This window comes from Lottia gigantea, assembly GCF_000327385.1.
Source record: "Lottia gigantea unplaced genomic scaffold LOTGIsca_6, whole genome shotgun sequence".
NCBI classification, from domain to species: domain Eukaryota; kingdom Metazoa; phylum Mollusca; class Gastropoda; family Lottiidae; genus Lottia; species Lottia gigantea.
Genome location: NW_008710049.1, coordinates 1700904 through 1720451, shown reverse-complemented (window position 1 = coordinate 1720451; position 19548 = coordinate 1700904). Strand labels below are relative to the sequence as shown.

At 32.3% G+C, this 19548-nt stretch overlaps 2 protein-coding genes across 2 annotated transcripts; both read left to right on the top strand.

Annotated features, from left to right (window-relative positions):
* Window positions 1–1296: 1296 nt before the first annotated feature.
* On the top strand, window positions 1297–3207 carry LOTGIDRAFT_107242 (hypothetical protein; the record flags this gene model as incomplete). The annotated part of the gene is made up of 1 exon (XM_009063842.1): window positions 1297–3207. One exon carries the CDS (start codon window positions 1297–1299, stop codon window positions 3205–3207), a length of 1911 nt encoding a protein of 636 aa, XP_009062090.1.
* Window positions 3208–5374: 2167 nt separating this feature from the next.
* Window positions 5375–8717, top strand: LOTGIDRAFT_229292 (hypothetical protein). Its single transcript, XM_009063841.1, has 9 exons — window positions 5375–5487; window positions 5901–5997; window positions 6264–6362; window positions 6635–6744; window positions 7146–7175; window positions 7334–7422; window positions 7690–7883; window positions 8217–8279; window positions 8464–8717. The coding sequence occupies exons 1-9, from the start codon at window positions 5389–5391 to the stop codon at window positions 8571–8573; spliced, it is 891 nt and encodes a 296-aa protein (XP_009062089.1). The 5' UTR covers window positions 5375–5388; the 3' UTR covers window positions 8574–8717.
* Window positions 8718–19548: the final 10831 nt, after the last annotated feature.

The window sequence follows — 19548 nt, the reverse complement described above, 5'->3', positions numbered from 1 at the left end:
CAATTAAGCTTCACACAGGCCTATAGTTATAGCCAAGAGCGTCTTAGAGGGTTTTATCAAGAAAATTTTAGGAGAAATGAATTTCCTGCACCCCCTGCACCCCCATTGGCGCCGCCATTGATCTACTTTAAAGAGTGTGTGGATTGGAAAAGTTATATGATAGTCCTTGTAGATTAACTACAATATACATTCAAAGTTAGATGAGAAATGGCCTTGGCCTCTAATCAACTTAATACTAATGTAGGCTAAAAGACTTGTTGAGTATATTCCAACTAAATTAAATCCTAAATATATCATGATCGCTTTCTTATGCCGGTCATTCAATAAAGTAGGGTTCAATCCTTGTATTGTAATTAACACAATTGTATTATTCGGAGACATTAGTGTCATACATATATCACTGACTACCCGTTTGACCAACGAACTAATCTTGGTATGTTGTTGTTGTAATAGTATGAAAATCGTTTTTGTATATTTACACTAGGTCAACAGATCTATTATTATTGAAAGCGTATAGTCAGAATTCGTTTTGTGATTATATTTATTATGTCACAAAAAGTCTTGTACCGGTTTGGATATATTTTTACGATTAGATGCTAAACCAACCGATAAATTGAAAAAAGCTGAACAAGAAATAGCAATATTTTTACCAATGTCCGTTTTGTTTTGTTTTTAGTTTTCTGTTAAAAGAAAGACAATAGCAACACTTTTCATCATGCAAAATGTGACGTAATATCAATTTTCTCCTTGGGCGTGTTTGATTGTTAATAGGCCGTATTGATCGATACTACTTGATTATCCAGCGTTTTATTTTACCGCAGTATATAGAGTAAATATTGTGTCTGGATAGTATATTTACAACTAATGTGGGGCTTCCCGAAGTTAGAAACCTTGCAGTGTACCAGTTTGAATGACTACGTCATTTTGACCTACATACTATTGGAGAATATGAATTGAGGAATGACTGATCTATTTTCCATGAAATGTGCATATTATTGGAACATTGACTTTCACGATTTAGATAGGATTCAATACATTTATTAAGGTTGAGATGGTACTATTTTTAGCACATTACTCAGTGTAACGAAGTGATAGCCTGTGAGGATAGGTTTTGATAATTAGTCCTAATGAACTTGGTGTTGAAGGAACAGCCAGGGGCGATCATATTCTTTACTTGTGAGAAATTTAATAACATGACAATCTGGTAATAACCTATAAAATAAGATGGTTTCAGCATCTATTATAAACCTTGTGATACTGTTATGTATAGTGACAACTAGTTTATGTAATTTTCATATGGTAGTGGTGAAAGATGACATTTCAGACGTATTAACGGAAGAAAAAAGATTTAAACGAGATGTTGATCCACAAAACCAGATACCAACCATTACAGATTTTTACGTTTCATCCAGTGTGAACGCCAGATTTGCGACAGTAGTCATACAGAGTCGCGTTGTCAACACGAACCCAGTTAGTTTGCATGCGACATTCCGTGTACAATTACCGGAAACTGCCTTTATAGCCAACTTTAGTATGGTTGTAAACGATACTGTTTATGTGGCGAAAGTCTTTCCCAAAGAAGAGGCTCAAAAGAAGTTTGATGAAGCTAAAGCTAAAAATCAATCCGCAGGTCAAGTGCGAAATGTTAAAACAGATACATTACGTGGAATGGATGATTTTATGATTGACACTAACGTGAAGGCAGGGGTAGAAGCAGTATTCTATCTGACTTATCAAGAACTGTTAGTACGTCGAGTAGGATTATATAAACAACGTATTGTAGTACAACCAGGCCAGATTGTAAAAAACCTGACAGTTAAAGCAGTCTTTAATGAAAACCAGGGATTCGACAAGTTTTTCTATACCTTTCCAAATTCTACAACAGTTTTTACAACTTCGTCCGATGTGGTGACTCTCACCGCTACACCTAATACCAGAACACTTGTCTACAAACCAACAGAATTACAGCAATCGGCATCCTCAACATCCAAGGGTCTGGATGGAGAATTTGTAATAAGTTATGATGTACCGCACCAAAGAGATGGAGGGATGGTGATAGTGGAGGATGAGTATTTTGTTCATTATCTGACTCCAACTGGAATTGAAACTATGGATAAGAATATTTTATTTGTTATTGACGTGAGTGGATCAATGGGCGGCCTTAAGATTGCTCAAGCTCGAAACACAATGCTTAATATTCTGGATAGACTAAACCCTAATGACTACTTCAATATCCTAACATTTGAATCGGACATCAAAAGTTGGGTAGAAGTTCCAGTTGATGTCAATTCAAACACTATCGCCCGTGCAAAGGAGTTTGTGAAAGCTAATGTTCAAAGTGGAGGTTCAACAAACATAAATGGTGCACTATTACATGCTATTAAATCATTAAAGAGACTTTCAGAACAGAGCCGACGAGCTCAGGTCATAGTTTTTCTAACGGATGGACATCCTTCAGCTGGTGTTACAAACACGAAAACCATCAGAAAAAACGTCTACAAAGAAAATTATGGACTAGCTTCCATATACTGTCTTGGGTTTGGATTCGATCTCGACTTTAGCTTCCTGAAAAGTTTAGCTTATGAAAACGGAGGCTTTGCTCGAAGGATTTACGATGAAGATGATGCAGCTAATCAGATCGAACATTTTTATCAAGAAGTCAAAGATCCTGTGCTCCAGAATGTTGTGGTCAGCTATGATAGTGATGCAGTAGATTTACAATCTACGACGAAGAAGTCCTTTTACCAATACTTTGAAGGTTCGGAGATTGTAATCGCTGGTAAAACCAAAACAGCCGACGTTCTACAATCAGAGAAACTGAGCGTAGTTGGTTTGTCTAGAAATGGAGATATTGATTTGCCAGTTGGGCAGAATCAAGTGATTGTATGGTCTGATAATGAGGGTTTCACCGAAAAGTTGTGGGCGTATAAAAAGATTAAGGAATTACTAGAAGAATACAATGTGCATGAAAACGACACAGCGAAGAGTTTAGCTCTAAATATGTCTTTAGAATATAACTTTGTCACCCCATTGACATCATTTGTGTTCGTTCAGGAAGACCAGTATAAGTCGGAATCAAATAAAATGCATCCTAACGTGAAGGTATACGCAAATCCAGGATATAATTTTTGCCCTGGATTTAGAGTAAATTATCTGTCGTCCTCATTGCTCGTATTTATAGCTTGGTGCCTTATAACTGAACGTTAGTTCGTGTTATCCATGGCTGTGGTCAAAACATTACCTCAAAAGCCAGAAAAAAAACTGTAATACGCCGCCTGCGTAATGTTGTCCCGGTGTTGTTTTGAAGTATGCTACAACACATAAAATAAAATGGTGTATTTGTTGGACATGTTTATTGTGCAATCAGTGGCGTGTCTGGGAATCTTTAGTTGGGGGAGGGGGAGGGGGGGGGGGGGAGGGGGGTTCTAACACTACGTAATTTGATGAAAATTTGGAAAGTCCGCCCCCCTCCCCTGGCCCTCCGTAGAAACGCCACTACGTGCAATTACTCAGTTATAGGGTCTACATCTAGTTCTTCACCTGGGATGGATGTGTGGGATGAACATCACCTGCGTTATGATATCCCGGTGATTATTTTTGAAGAATGTTGCAACATAGAATTTCGGAATAGTTGGTCACGAAATTGTAATATTTATTGAAAATCACAAGGGTAAAATTACGATGGATCGGCATTATTTTTTCTATGATTTATATGAATGTTTAGTATCTCCACTTATTAAGCGGACCGGTATTTGCTTAATTTGATATTCCAAAAATTTCTTTTTGAATAGATCCTGGAGTTATCTTTACTAATGTGGATGGGACATTGAATTTTCATTCTTAAAAATATGAACAGCTGAAATTGAGTTCTTTAGCTTATCAAGTAAAGCAAATATCGTCTGTGTTTACCTATATAGAATGTTTTAACAGTCTTATATAATGTGTCATTTAAAATTTTTACAGTGATTTTTTACTTATTTTACACCTTTTTTGGTGTAGCATATATATATATATATACATATATATCTAGACATATATTCAGAACGTCTAGCTGTAATGTCCGAAAGGTTGAAAAACCTATACTATGCACCATTTTGGACACATCACCTCGTCTCTTTGCAGATTTATACTAGTATTTGGAAATTTGAATAAATTTTGTATAATTTCTTTTTAGGTATTGTATATACTTTTGATATGTTATGCAGAACTTTACTGTGTATATTACATGCATATTTTGTTAGATATGTTAGTGTAGGCCTACCCAGAAACAATCTGCGACATGCGCGCCTTTCAGTGCATTGACGGTGCATTGAGTTGCCGGAACTGCGTATTATTTGCGATAAAGCGAAGTCTACGGCAGATAGATTTAGCTCTAATAACACTATTATTTCATTAATTTTTGTTTGTTGCTATTTATACTACCTAGAAAATAAAAATGGTCGTATTAATATCAATGTTTTTCTGTGTAATAGTATTATAAATTTCCAGTCATATATTGTTTTTTTGTTTAATGTTTTTGGCTGTAGAGGACATGCCCCATGTGACTGCAGTCATTCCCTGCCATTCTCAGTGGTTGAACCATGCTCAGATATCAGGTATCGAATGTACCTTTAACAACCATGATAAAAGAGAGGCTATATGACTTAGATAAGATAAACAAGATAAGATATATATACCCGATTAATCCGAAACTTAGTCTTAAATAGCTATATAGACTGTTATCGACTTGCAATTTCCAGCTTTTGACTAGAAAGCAAAATAGGGGCTTTATAAGAGATAGCCACTACGGACTATATCTGCTTGTTGTAAGATAACAGTAAAATGTGTTTAACCTCTTATATTTTACTCTAGCTGACTCACAGGTGAACTTCTTCGTTTAGTTGTTTTTGAAACTGCTGCAAAATATATTTAAGCACAGCTGTAGTTACATTTAATGACAGAAATCAAAGTACCTTGAATTTGAAGAATCATTTAGCCTCAATGAACATTTGTAGCTATGATTTCCTCCAAATAAGTCTTTGTAACGACCCAGTTGAGTATCATTGCATCAGCCGTTACGGAGGGTACTTTTAAAAGCCAAAAGAAAACATCGTTTTTCGCAGATTAGTCGGCATCACGATATTATCAACGATTATGATGAATCTGTGCAGTCAGACATACAAGAACACATTTAGATGTTATTTTAAAAGTTTATCACTTTGACCTACTTTCGAATTTGAAACTTTCAAATTCTGTACAAATATTTTTCCCCTCTAAAATGAAAATATATAAAGAAATATCTTTCTTGCCATTGAAATTCGTCTTTGATTTTGGTTATAATCGTTGCATGGGTTAAATCATTTTCTTTACCCCTGTATATTTTCTTCCTCAGAATAGAATACTACAAACATGTCCCAAGGTGAATCGTCTGTTTTTCTGGTAGATGTCTTCGCTGAGAATCCATTTACAGGGAACCCTGCCTTTGTTTGTCTGTTACCATGTAATCTTGTAAGTTTATAGAATAGTCTACATGAGTGCGAAAAAAAATGTATTATAAGCTTTGACACCTTTTCGTCTGAACTAGGAGAATTAGATAATCATCGAGGCGGTCTTGGAACCATGCATGAAATACACCATTAACTCTAAAATTGATTGTCTCCTTAGGAATAGGCCTACGTGAAACACATGTGTTAATGGCGGACCGAAGGCATATCTGAAAGAGCGGGCGGGGGTGAGGAGTTTGCCCGAAACTTTTGAAGGGTTGGGATGTTGGGCGGAGGAAGACTCCGAGCGTGAGTCTGCGAAAACACTACTTGTCTGCTCGAGGTTTTCTCAGTCGCTGCCCGAAAAGAAAATATTTTTAATCGGTCAGGCAAATATCTCATTATTATTATTTGTTGAAATATGTAAATAATTTATAGAATCTGAGTGAAGAACAGATGAAGAAGATATCGGCAGAAATTGGATGTACTGCAGCCTTTCTCTCTAGAATTAATCAACATGATACATTTACATCAGGTACTTCAACCAAGACTTTATATTATTATTATACATTTAAGACAGAAATCCTGTTAGGTGCAGGATCAATTCAAATACTGAAAAGTCAATTTCAGATTTGTATAAATTTTATATATAAGTCTATCCTATCTTGATATCGACATGTCGGGATTTTTCTGGTATTGAATGTGACACATTTTGAAATTCTGCATAAAAACTACCGTAAAATATTAGAAAATAACCTGACATCCTCTTGGCCTAATACATTTCAAAATCTATGTTTTTAGCCAGTAAGTTTAAACTAAGATGGTTTACATCCACGACAGAAATCAAACTTTGTGGACACGCAACGTTAGGAACTGGTGCTGTATTAGCCAACTATTATGGTAAGGTTATATTTGACACTTTGATCTGTTTTATCTGGTGATGATTTAAACCTGAGAAGCACTCGGAATGATGATTATCTTTGGGATCTTATTGAAGAAGTTCTTTAGACAACTAAAGTGGCACCTCTGTTTCAGGATTATGTATTCATATACGTCATGATAAATAGCACTGAAAATTACGTCATTTGATAGGCTATTATGATTTGGTATAGGCTCGATGGAAACGGTGAGAAACCAAGATGGTGATGCATGTTCTAATACTCATATTTCAGATAACAAATCGGATGGAATAACATTTGTCACATCAGGTGGTGAGTTGGTGGTAAAGAAAGAGGGTAGTAAACTAGCTCTAGAGGTTCCTATTGGTATTTCTGAACCGATAGTAAGTAAATTAATTATCCTACCTCAAATGGTATTGAACTTGGTAAAATGAAAACTGACTCAAAATCAAAACGTAAATCTGTAAGTCTCATATTATCCATTATCTGAAGAAATTATTATGTCTCCCCTTTTTGATTGATAGAAGAACAGCAATATTCCATACACCGCTGTACATATTTTGTATTAGAATAGTCACCTAGATGTCCTCAAATCAGTTTCTGAGGTTGTCTGACCGCACTCTGAAACCTTATGTTGTGTCACATGTTGATAAGGAATATACGCTCACTCCATCCGGAACACTGTCGATATCTTTATCTCTGTGTTAAAGGGCTAAGGAGTATTTTACCCACTCTTATATTCTCGGTGTACAGAAAAAGTGCAAATAGATTGTTTTATTTGCAGGGTAAAGACAAATACTCAAAGCTGATTTCGGTAAGTTGTTTCTGTAATGACAAGTTATTTTGAAAACAGATTACCACTGCCAGACCAAGACCAGATAGTACCGGTGTCCCTGCAACATAAGTGATTCAATTCCAAAAACTTGTACACCATGTCAACGTGCCCCTTCTGTCATTTTGTCACTTTTCCAGGCTTTTGGCGATATACCAACAATAAAAGAAGTAGAATATTGTAAATCGTTAAATTACATGCTGATTGATCTACAACAGACATGGTCAAGGTGAGTGATCTATAGCAGCTGTCTGCTTTTGATCTGTTTTTACACTTGTTACCATTCGATTGGAGTAGATTTGGTCATTATAAAATCTACTCCGTTACAAAATCTCCTCAAGCCGTAGAAAATTCATTACATAATCTGATTTATTTTATCCCTTACTTAAAATCATCAAATGCCAATTAACCACATAGTCACGTTGATTTTACATCGTTTAACTAAGTAAAATCCGTGCCATCTTGGGTGTATGTTTTACCAAGAAGTTAATTGCAGGAAAGAGTTTGAAAGTTGGGGACCAGATATACCGACTATACAAGCAGCTGGTAGTGATGGACAGCTAAAGATAGTCATGATTACCATGAAAGCTGATCATGATTCTCATTATCAAGATGTCGATGGTAACAAGTATGACTATGTCTGTCGAGTTTTTGGACCTTGGTTAGGTGCTCCTGAAGACCCTGTTACTGGTAAGGCTGGTTGTTATATTTAACCAGATAATTTCTATGAAATAGAGGTAATCGGCATGCCGTAAGGGATAATACAGTCTACTGTAATGTTTTCGAGCACCTTGAGATATTCCTTGATTCTTGTGTTTGTTTGTTTGTTTTTTGTGTATTCGAGTTATATTATGGCCTTTTGTATAGATCATATGTAGAGGACTCTAATTTGAGCCACCTTGAAGACTATTTGTACTGATCTTCATTACCTAAATTAATATGAGGTACGATGGTGTATTTCTTTATGCATGTCCCTATTTGTATTGTATAAATATATCCCTATTTATTATTGTTCAATTTTAGGTTCAGGACATGCAGTACTGGCTAGTTATTGGTCAACTAAACTTGGTAAAACACAGCTGTATGGTAAATAATTTTTAGAAAAAAATATCATCTTGAAAGAATCTCTGGATCCACTCTTTTTTTTTCACGTTCTTATATGAATTTGTCAATGTGATGAATATGTATGAATATACTTTCATTTAAATATTGTGTGGTAGTTCTCTTGTACATTCAATAGGATTCTTATAGTTTGCTTTTGTATTTACAGCAAGGCAGTGTTCACCAAGAGGTGGAAATGTTAATATATTAGTAAAAGGAGATAAGGTGGAACTAAAAGGATCTGTAACAAAAGTCTTACAAGGTGTGATGAATTTATAACATGGGACGTAACTCTTTTATCAACTTGTGTAAAAGTTCATCTTGTCCTATAGATATGTACTATAGTCACTTTAAACGCTTATAAACATTTAATTTTGAAAATTTTGTCGAATAGTATATAAATTTGAAATAAATTATACTGGCAATATATTGTGTAGTACCTCCCTGCTGACTACTTCAACAAACGTCATCAACAATAATGATCTAGACACTATATCCTGTTTTCTATCTACTTGCCTCTCCCAATTAGAATCTATGGCTGTTTGTTTCATGCGATGATCCATGCCGATAGTCCTAAAGACGGTCCATACCAATAGTCTTAAAGGTGATCCATACCAATAGTCCTACAGGTGATCCATACAAATAGTCCTAAGCTGGTTCATACCAATAGTCCTTGAGGTGATCCTTACCAATAGGCCTAAGGTGATCCATGCCAATAATCCTACAGGTGATAAATACAAATAGTCCTAAGCTGGTTCATGCCAATAGTCCTAAAGGTGATCCTTACCAATAGGCCTAAGGTGATCCATACCAATAGTCCTCAGGTGAACCTTACCAATAGTCCTAAGCTGGTTCATACCAATAGTCCCAAAGGGTGATCCATACCAATAGTCCTAAGATGACCAATACCAATAGTCCTAACGGGTGATCCATACCAATAGTCCTATGGTGACCCATACCAATAGTCCTAAAGGGTGATCCATACCAATAGTCCTAAAGGGTGATCCATACCATTAGTCCTTAAGTGATCCATACCAATAGACCTAAAGGTGATCAATACCATTAGTCCTAAGGGTGATCCATACCAATAGTTCTAAGGTGATCCATCCGAAGGTGCATACCATCGTAGATACCAATAGTCCTAGAGGTTATTCATACCATTAGTCCTACAAGTGGTCCATACCAATAGTCCTAAATGTGGTCAAAACCAATAGTCCAAGAGGTTATTCAAGATTCCTAAAGGTGATGATACCCAGAGTCCTTCACTTGATTCATTTCAAACTTTTAAGGTACCAATAGTTCTGTAGTTTTTTCTAGGTTAAGCAAACATTCTAGTTAAAGGGAAAATTTGAATGGTGCAAAATATAGTCGTCGCCAATACATTTACGTAAGCCAGAAAACCCCTTGAATCATTCGATATCTAAATTTTAAGTTTTAAAGTTTTAGTGCAATTTGAACTTTAAAATGTAGTAGTCCATAAATCATTGAAGGTATTCGTGAAGACAAGAAGTTATAATACATTTTATTCACCAGGTGTTAGAGTGTGACAGATTGGGTGATTTGATGAAAGATGTTATGGATGGAACCCCGGTATATTGATATGATGATTTATCTTTTTCTTAGTAAAGTAAAAGTTCAAACCGTTCTTTACTAGTAATAACGTGTTCACAGTCACATAAAGTGTTTTGCAATGTTCGAAAACCCTTTCAACAAAGCATTTAAAAATCAGCATTTGTATTATTGTATATATTTTTAGCCTGGAAATAATACGTGTATAGTACAATTGATATGAATGATATGTGACCTCGATGACCTCAAACAATCAACCAATGGCAAACTGTCTTTCTTATTGTCCCATGAAAACAGCACAGTGATTGGACAATAATTACAGGTAGTACAGGTAGCTATATTCTACTTGTCAAATCTTTACCAACTGGCCCACCCGTCCCCTCCCAAATCTCTCAGTATTTTGAAAGGAGGTTTCAAATTTTCCAACACCAAGTTGTAATAAGTCTAAAGTTATATAGTGTTAGAGGGAATTATTAAAGGAATACTGTGATATACACTAAGGATATTAAGAAAGTATAACGATTGATTGGTAACCAACAATATCAATATTCTATCACAGGTAAGATTTCAGCTAGGCCTTCTTCTTTTATTTAACAGTTGACTTCATTCACTGCTTCACTGCTCAATATTTTATACCATAAACAGTTGGACAGCTATTATAGAGGAGTCATTGAGATTTAGACAGTCCATGTTGAAAAAAGTTGAAATCGTTTGAAAAATAGCTACAATTACAGTAAAATCTGTAGACATGGATAAGGTAAAGTCTGTAAAATAACAGTTTTCTATGCAGGTGAAGCCATATGATTACTCTCTCATCTCTCTGGTCCACTAATCTCTGTTGTCCACTAATTGAATTCTTACTGCAGTATTGAAATGTGATTTCTAGATTAAAACATATGAATGCAAAACATAGGTTCAGTGCAGTTGTGCAATCTCTCCATAACATAGCTTAATGTGTATCTGTATGTTAGACTATATAAGTTTTTTCTGAGCAGTCTTATCATTAACTTTACTTTACAAAATGAAATCTTGAATACATTGGAAGTATATAATGCTACTTATGTATCAAATAATACCAATAATAACTATATTGATTATTTCAATGCACCATATTATTACAACCACCTCATGGTCTTTTTCATTTATTGGTACCAATTTTTTCATGGTAGGAGTTACGTTACAATCAACATACTCATCTTGTCAATGATTCTATTGGTAACTATAGAGCCTAATGTCTGAAATCTGATAGTAGCTCTATTTAATAGTTTTTAAAGGTAGAGATAATATATGATTTATTACTATATAGATATTATAATTTATACAATATTCGACCAATATAGGTATGAGATATCACTATCATATATAACATTTAAAACCAGCATATAAACCTCAATGTGTAGAGCTAGTGAGGACTCTTGAAAATCTGAAAATAATTTTATATTCAACAGGATCTATTTTCAATTGTGAATGTATTTTTTTTCATTTGAAAAAACAGAATCTATGATATCTATAAAGAGACAACTGTAAGATCCTAGACATAATAGTCCTTCTATAGATACTAGAATACAATATAAGCAATATTAGCTATATAGTCTCTCCAAAAGAAGTAATGCAGTTGCAGAGTGGCATAAGGTGTTCAGGAATAGTGAGAATCTGTGTTAGATAGAATTGGAGGTTATTTATTCATTTAACAACATTAGAAACATGGTAATTTGATCAATAGTATGATTATTGACATTGTCTGTAACATCTGTTGTTTAAGTATAATTTTCATATGTTATATTGGGTGATAAATTCATGTATTTGTAATTATATTTCTAATATACAGGGTGGTAGAAATGTGTTGTGAATTCGAGATACCTAAAAAGGAATAATTTGTAAATAACATTCAATGATATTCTAAATTTCTGCTCTGTTACTCTTTCAGAGCATCTAATGCCACTCTTTAACTTTCAGTATTAACTTGACGTCCCTTGCAGAGGGTCCACATAGCTAATAATGTTTGACAGGCTTAATATAGATTAAGTCATATTAGCTTAAATGGGGTTTCAATTTTCTGAAACTTTAAAATCATAAAAATGGTAAAGCTAGATTAACAGACTGCAATATCTTTCTTTTTGGCAACAAAAGTTTGAAAATTCTCTCAGTACTTACAATGACATAAATCAGGGTAATAGGGTGTGTGACAACTAAATCTAAAAATATAACAGATTGAAATGTTTCTACTTCTGTTGTGCCACCAATTAGTCTCATTGTTAATTATCCATTATTCCAACAACCTGTCAGACATGTCTTACAACTTTACACATTGTCTTTACAAGTCTAATGAATGGGTTGAACCTTGTTTTTTTGTGAAAATATGTTAAATTTAAAAGAAGTAATTTCTAGAACCGTCTTCCAAAAAAAAAGACACGCATTTACCAAAACAGACAGATACCCAATGCTTAGGACAAGGTAGTCTTTTTCTCAGGAATTGAATAATAACTTATATTTGAATAGTAATGACTTTTGGCCTTTTTTTTAAAACAGGCCGTGATCTTTTTTTTAAGTAAAATTTGGGGATTTTTATTATTGTAACCAACAGTTTGTTTTGTGGTCTGATTCTTTATTTTCACGTTTTATGTTAATTAAACCATGGATAACATAATACTACTGAAATTTGATTTCTCACCCTTATTTTGTTTATCATTTCATATTTGTAGAAAAAATGTTACTTCTTGGAAAAATGGAGACGCTCCTATGGAGTGCCTTGATATCTATGTATATAAAGATTACTTAGAAAACTAAGATTAGTTATGCACTCAGGTCCTAAGTTCATTTATAAAATACAGTATCTGAATTACAAGACTTTTATCTTCAACAGGAAGTGCAACAATGTGTTTTTATTTATAAAATTATTTATGATTTATTTAATATATAGGTAATTCATAGTCATCCAATATAATTTTTATCAACTATAAGATCTTAATATCAGCTGTAAATCCATAACTTTTCACAAAATGACAATTTTCAGTAAAATTCCATTTTAGGTGAAGGTGCTCCATAGTACGGTTTAAATGTCAATTAATCTGTGAGATCCAGTGGTGTATTTAAGCGGTAATTTTTGGGCCATGTTGAATTGTCAACTGTTTAGTCTGTTTTGTGATCAGTGCTTTTGAGAAGCCTATTGAAGAAGGAAATTCTATGTCCCTAATATTGATCTCAGAAATCCTTTTTGACTAAAGTCAAATTGTCTGACTTTAGTTTGATCTAAATTCTATTTGAGCAGCCGAATCAGATACTATATTATCCTGTTTGTCAACTGTCTTACTATATTAAGTATAAGAAAGTGATTATATATACTTGTCAACTTGATAATGTATTGTGAAATATATAGATGATAGGTATATGCTTATAATGATATAAATAACACATAGATTCAAGACCACCTCTTATATATCTTGTTCTATTTATAACTTAACATCCCACCCTTTATAGAAGGTAACTCCCTATTGCAAAATTTCAATTTTTTTAAAGTGTTCACATGCTTGAACAATTTGATTGGAGGGATTACAATTTCTTTTCAATATTTATTGATGACGTTATTGTTATGTTATGTTTTAATAAATTCTATATAGATCTGAAATCTCACAGAAATTAAAAAAGGTTGAATGATGTGTCGTTTGTCTAAGGTTAACCAAGGTCAAAAAGGGTTTTAAAGCAGACTCCATCATCAGAAGACAAGATAAGAGGCTTTCACGGAAATATTGTTTTAAGATATCTTATTTAAAACTGAGTAAATATCATTTATAAACTGAAATTATTAAGAGAAATAACTTCTGTAAACATTGATGAGAAATACAGTAGCCACACCCTTTACTAAATGATGTCATCAAAGGGTTTTTATATGGCCCTATTATAGATAACATCACTAGTTATTATATATATATCTTCAGTATATCAATATATATATCTTTAGGCTAGGTCTCTATAATACCACTGTGACCTTACAGATTAGTTGACATTTTCTCTGATATGTGAACATGCATCTCAAAAAGATATAGTAACTGAATTTTTATTTTGAAAATGTAACACATATATATAGTTTATATTGATAGCTATAAGTTGGTTAACATTTTTTAGATGACTATAAATAGTTTATATATTAAGTAATAATAATAAAGAAGTTTTGAACTGTCTATTATGATAAGAGAATTATATATATTATATATTCCCAGCCCTTACAGTGGGAAAAAGACACCTATATAAACGTAGGTACATCAAGGTCACCAAACTGTCTCCTAATGTTTTTTAAAAAATGTAATTGAATTTAAACTTATTATCACTTTTCTGAGAAGCTATAACTGTAGTATATTGATAGTGGAAGTCACAATTTAGACTCCACAATCACAAGGTAATTTGATATATTCTGATTTTGATGTCAGATGCCTAAGAGATTTATTGCAAAGAAGGACATAAACTTGCTATTTTCATCATTTCCTTCTTTTTTACCCTGCTGCTGCTCTTTATCTAAGGGCCTTTGTAATAGCTACACCATATACTGCTTAGCTTTAATTGAATTGCAACATCTACAGACATCTGACTAATAATTGGAATTAAGCAAATTGGTTATATCAATGTCCATATACACATAAAAATCCATGATCTAAATTAATCCCTTCAAAAAATGATGACCTAAATGAATCCCTTTAAAATGCCATGTCCCTGTGAATACCTTTAAACTGAAATTAATGTTTTCATTTTTCAGATTTCACTAGAAAGAGACATCAAAAAGGATTAAAATGGATTAGACAGAATAGAACAAGGATTATAAAATGTTGAAAAGGAATATTATGTGTATAAAATGATTCTAAGATAGAGAATATCCATTTTGTCATGTAAGTAATTTTTCTAGGTATCTATTTGTTAAAAATCTAAATCATTTGCCATGGTTTGGTTTCTAAAGAGATAAAATATATCACTATATATATACAGTATTATTAGGGCAAATATTAAGGTGCCTTGCCCAAAGCTTCATCAAATCAAATGTCATATCGTGAGTTGTTAAATGCCTGGTGGCCCGTACTCAGCACCTCCTTGTAATGATTTATAGAAATGCCACTGCAGGGTTGTTATAAGTGGAATAGAAAATATTGAGTAAGTTGGAAAATCCATTGTATGATTGATGTGGCTTTCTTAACGATATAAATGGCAGACTTAAAGCTGTTTTTTACTTGGAAAAACTTATGACCAGTGTTTGTTATCTATTCCATGGATCAAGTAAAATATTTGATTGGTATTTTATATCTACCCTATGATCTAGATATTTAACTATATAACTGGTATTTTGATTGATATGTTATGATAATATCACATAATACATCATTATTACCTATTGAAGATTATCTCTACAAATATGCTCAATATGTGGTCTCTATTAAAGCTGAAAAATTTTTCTTGATTGACATTCTATTGTAATTGGTTATAGCTGTCAAATTTCCTAGGAGCCTTTTACTTGCTGGTGGACACGATTGTTTCTTCCAGGATCACATACAATTTCAATCTATACCATTGATTATAGAATAATAACTAGTTGTATATCAAGATTTAAATAGTGGGTTATTAGCTAGAGGTTTTGTATAAGGTTTGGCTTAAATTCCTCAAATGTTTAAAAGTTGGAATCTCCTAGTTCCGAGTTGGAATTTGTATCAGAAGAAATTGTGAACAGAATAGTATAAATATGAAAAATTTTTTTCTTGTAATCTCTCCAGATGTAAAAATCTATGATTAATCTTCAGTAAAACATATTCTGTTTGAATTGAAATAGTTTTCATGATGAAATCCATAGTCTCTACTTGTGACCTAGGCAAGTGCTTCTATAAGGGAAATTATCTTCTATAACACCTATAACAAATGCCTAAAGATAATAAAACTTAAAAGGCATCATTAGCTTTGCAGTTTTGTGTGAATAGTACAAATGCCTAAAGATAATAAAACTTAAAAGGCATCATTAAATTTGCAGTTTTGTGTGAATAATACAAATGCCTAAAGATAGTAAAACTTAAAAGGCATCATTAGATTTGCAGTTTTGTGTGAATAGTACAAATGCCTAAAGATAATAAAACTTAAAAGGCAATATTAGATTTGCAGTTTTGTGTGAATAGTACAAATGCCTAAAGATAATAAAACTTAAAAGGCAATATTAGATTTGCAGTTTTGTGTGAATAATACAAATGCCTAAAGATAATAAAACTTAAAAGGCATCATTAAATTTGCAGTTTTGTGTGAATAGTAGAAATGCCTAAAGATAATAAAACTTAAAAGGCATCATTAAATTTGCAGTTTTGTGTGAATAATACAAATGCCTAAAGATAATAAAACTTAAAAGGCATCATTAGATTTGCAGTTTTGTGTGAATGATACAAATGCCTAAAGATAATAAAACTTAAAAGGCAATATTAGATTTGCAGTTTTGTGTGAATAGTACAAATGCCTAAAGATAATAAAACTTAAAAGGCATCATTAAATTTGCAGTTTTGTGTGAATAGTAGAAATGCCTAAAGATAATAAAACTTAAAAGGCAATATTAGATTTGCAGTTTTGTGTGAATGATACAAATGCCTAAAGATAATAAAACTTAAAAGGCATCATTAGATTTGCAGTTTTGTGTGAATAATACAAATGCCTAAAGATAATAAAACTTAAAAGGCATCATTAAATTTGCAGTTTTGTGTGAATAGTAGAAATGCCTAAAGATAATAAAACTTAAAAGGCATTAACAGATTTGCAGTTTTGTCTGTACTGGTCAGATTAAAAAAAGAACCAGTTTTCATTATTGTAGAAAATTTCTTTAAATCATGTGGATTTTGTGCATGAAATGTTTAAAAAAATTCAGTTCAAGATCACTCAATTCTGATAGTTACAAAAGGGGCTTAGTCCTGCAGAATTAAAAGCCATCTTGATAGATTAAAATACAATCCGTATATGAAAGGATTTCAATCTGGTCTATATTGAACTAGAAACATAACAAATGGTATGAATAATAGACTAGAGATTAAAGATACAATAGCATATAGGACATTAATAACACCTTGTATTGTGATAGATCAATATTCAATTATATAACTAAATTCAGTTATTATCTTCATTCTTTGTAGTACAACAATTTAAGTCATTATCTCAACTCTATACAGCCACTATCTCAACAATCTTTATATCAACTTCATGCAGCCATTAACTCTACTCTATACGATCATTATCTCAATTCTATACAGTCATTATCTCAACTCTATACAATCATTATCTCAACTCTATAAGTCATTATCTCAACTCTATAAGTCATTATCTCAATTCTATACAGTCATTATCTCAACTCTATACAATCATTATCTCAACTCTATAAGTCATTATCTCAACTCTATAAGTCATTATCTCAATTCTATACAGTCATTATCTCAACTCTATACAGTTATTATCTCAATTCTATACAGTCATTATCTCAACTCTATAAGTCATTATCTCAATTCTATACAGTCATTATCTCAACTCTATAAGTTATTATCTCAATTCTATACAGTCATTATCTCAACTCTATACAATCATTATCTCAATTCTATACAGTCATTATCTCAACTCTATAAGTCATTATCTCAATTCTATACAGTCATTATCTCAACTCTATACAATCATTATCTAAATTTTATACAGTCATTATCTCAATTCTATACAGTCATTATCTCAACTCTATACAGTCATTATCTTAACTCTATACAGTCATTATCTCAACTCTATACAGTCATTATCTCAACTCTATACAGTCATGATCTCTCCCCCATAAGTCAATATCTCAACTTTATAAGTCATTATCTCAACAAGTCGTTATATCAGCTCTATACAATCTTTATATCAACTCCATGCAGCCATTATCTAAACTCTATACAGTCATTATCTCAACTATANACAGTCATTATCTCAACTATATATAGTCATTATCTCAACTATATATAGTCATTATCTCAACACTATATAGTCATTATCTCTACTCTATACAGTCATTATCTCGCCCCCATAAGTCAATATCTCAACTTTATAAGTCATTATCTCAACAAGTCGTTATATCAGCTCTATACAATCTTTATATCAGCTCTATACAATCTTTATATCAACTCCATGCAGGCATTATCTCAACTATAAACAGTCATTATCTCAACTATATATAGTCATTATATCAACTCTATACAATCATTATCTCAACTCTATACAGTCATTATCTCAACTCTATACAGTCATTATCTAAACTTTATACACCCATTATATCGACTCTATACAATCATTATCCCAACTCCACACAGTCATTTTCTCAACTCTATTCAAACATTATCCCAACTCTAACTGTCATTATCTCAACTTCATACACTCATTATCTTAAATCTATACAGTCATTATCTTAAATCTATACAGTCATTATTTTAAATCTATACAGTCATTATTTTAAATCTATACAGTCATTATTTAAATCTATACAGTCATTATTTTAAATCTATACACTCATTATCTTAAATCTATACAGTCATTATCTTAAATCTATACAGTCATTATTTTAAATCTATACAGTCATTATTTTAAATCTATACAGTCATTATTTTAAATCTATACAGTCATTATTTTAAATCTATACAGTCATTATTTTAAATCTATACAGTCATTATCTTAAATCTATACACTCATTATTTTAAATCTATACAGTCATTATCTTAAATCTATACAGTCATTATTTTAAATCTATACAGTCATTATTTTAAATCTATACAGTCATTATTTTAAATCTATAGATTTGTATTCAGTCATTATCTTAACTGTATTCACACATTATCCAACTCTATCAGTCATTATCTCAACTCTATCAGTCATTATCTTAACTCTATCAGTCATTATCAGTCATTATCTCACTCTATCAGTCATTATCTCAACTCTTTTATGGATTTTAATTTGATATGTTTATGTCTTTATAACCCTTTTTAAGGTTATATTCATAAATATAAATAAAATAATGTTTATTTCTTAAATGCATATTCAAATTCATATTTATCAAAGAAAAATAGAAAAACTTTAAAATATATCTGTTTGTTTGAGGCAGTAAGTGTTCAAGCTCTTCATGCATTGAATACTGTTAGTCTCGCAAAATATAAAGATATTTTATCACCTGAAGCTATATTCATTTGGCCCCTTGAGGTACATGCTTTCTACCTTAAAATTAGACCAAACTTTCTTTCCGTTTTTTTTATTAGCTTTTGTCTTTAATATAACTGCTTCAGTTAGGGTCTAAAGATGATCTTCTTGAATATTCGTCTGTTTAATGACAATCAAATTTCTGTCCTCTCCAACACTGGGATTTGTGACACTAACAAAAGGTGTATTCTTAGAAGCATTAGACACTGAATGCACTTTTTGTTCTTGTCACAAAATCCCAGTGTTGGAGAGGGCAGGAATTTGATTGGCTGTCTATAGATCCTAACTGAAGTGGCTATATTAAAAAATAAAAGCTAATTAAAAACAGAACAATAGCCTTATATGGCGCATTAATTTTATTTCCTTTTATATATACATTCTTAACAGAAATTGCACGATTTAAAACTGTCAACCATTCATTATGATTGTCATTTTATATCTTTATGTTACAGAGGATAGAATAGAGCTAACAATCAAA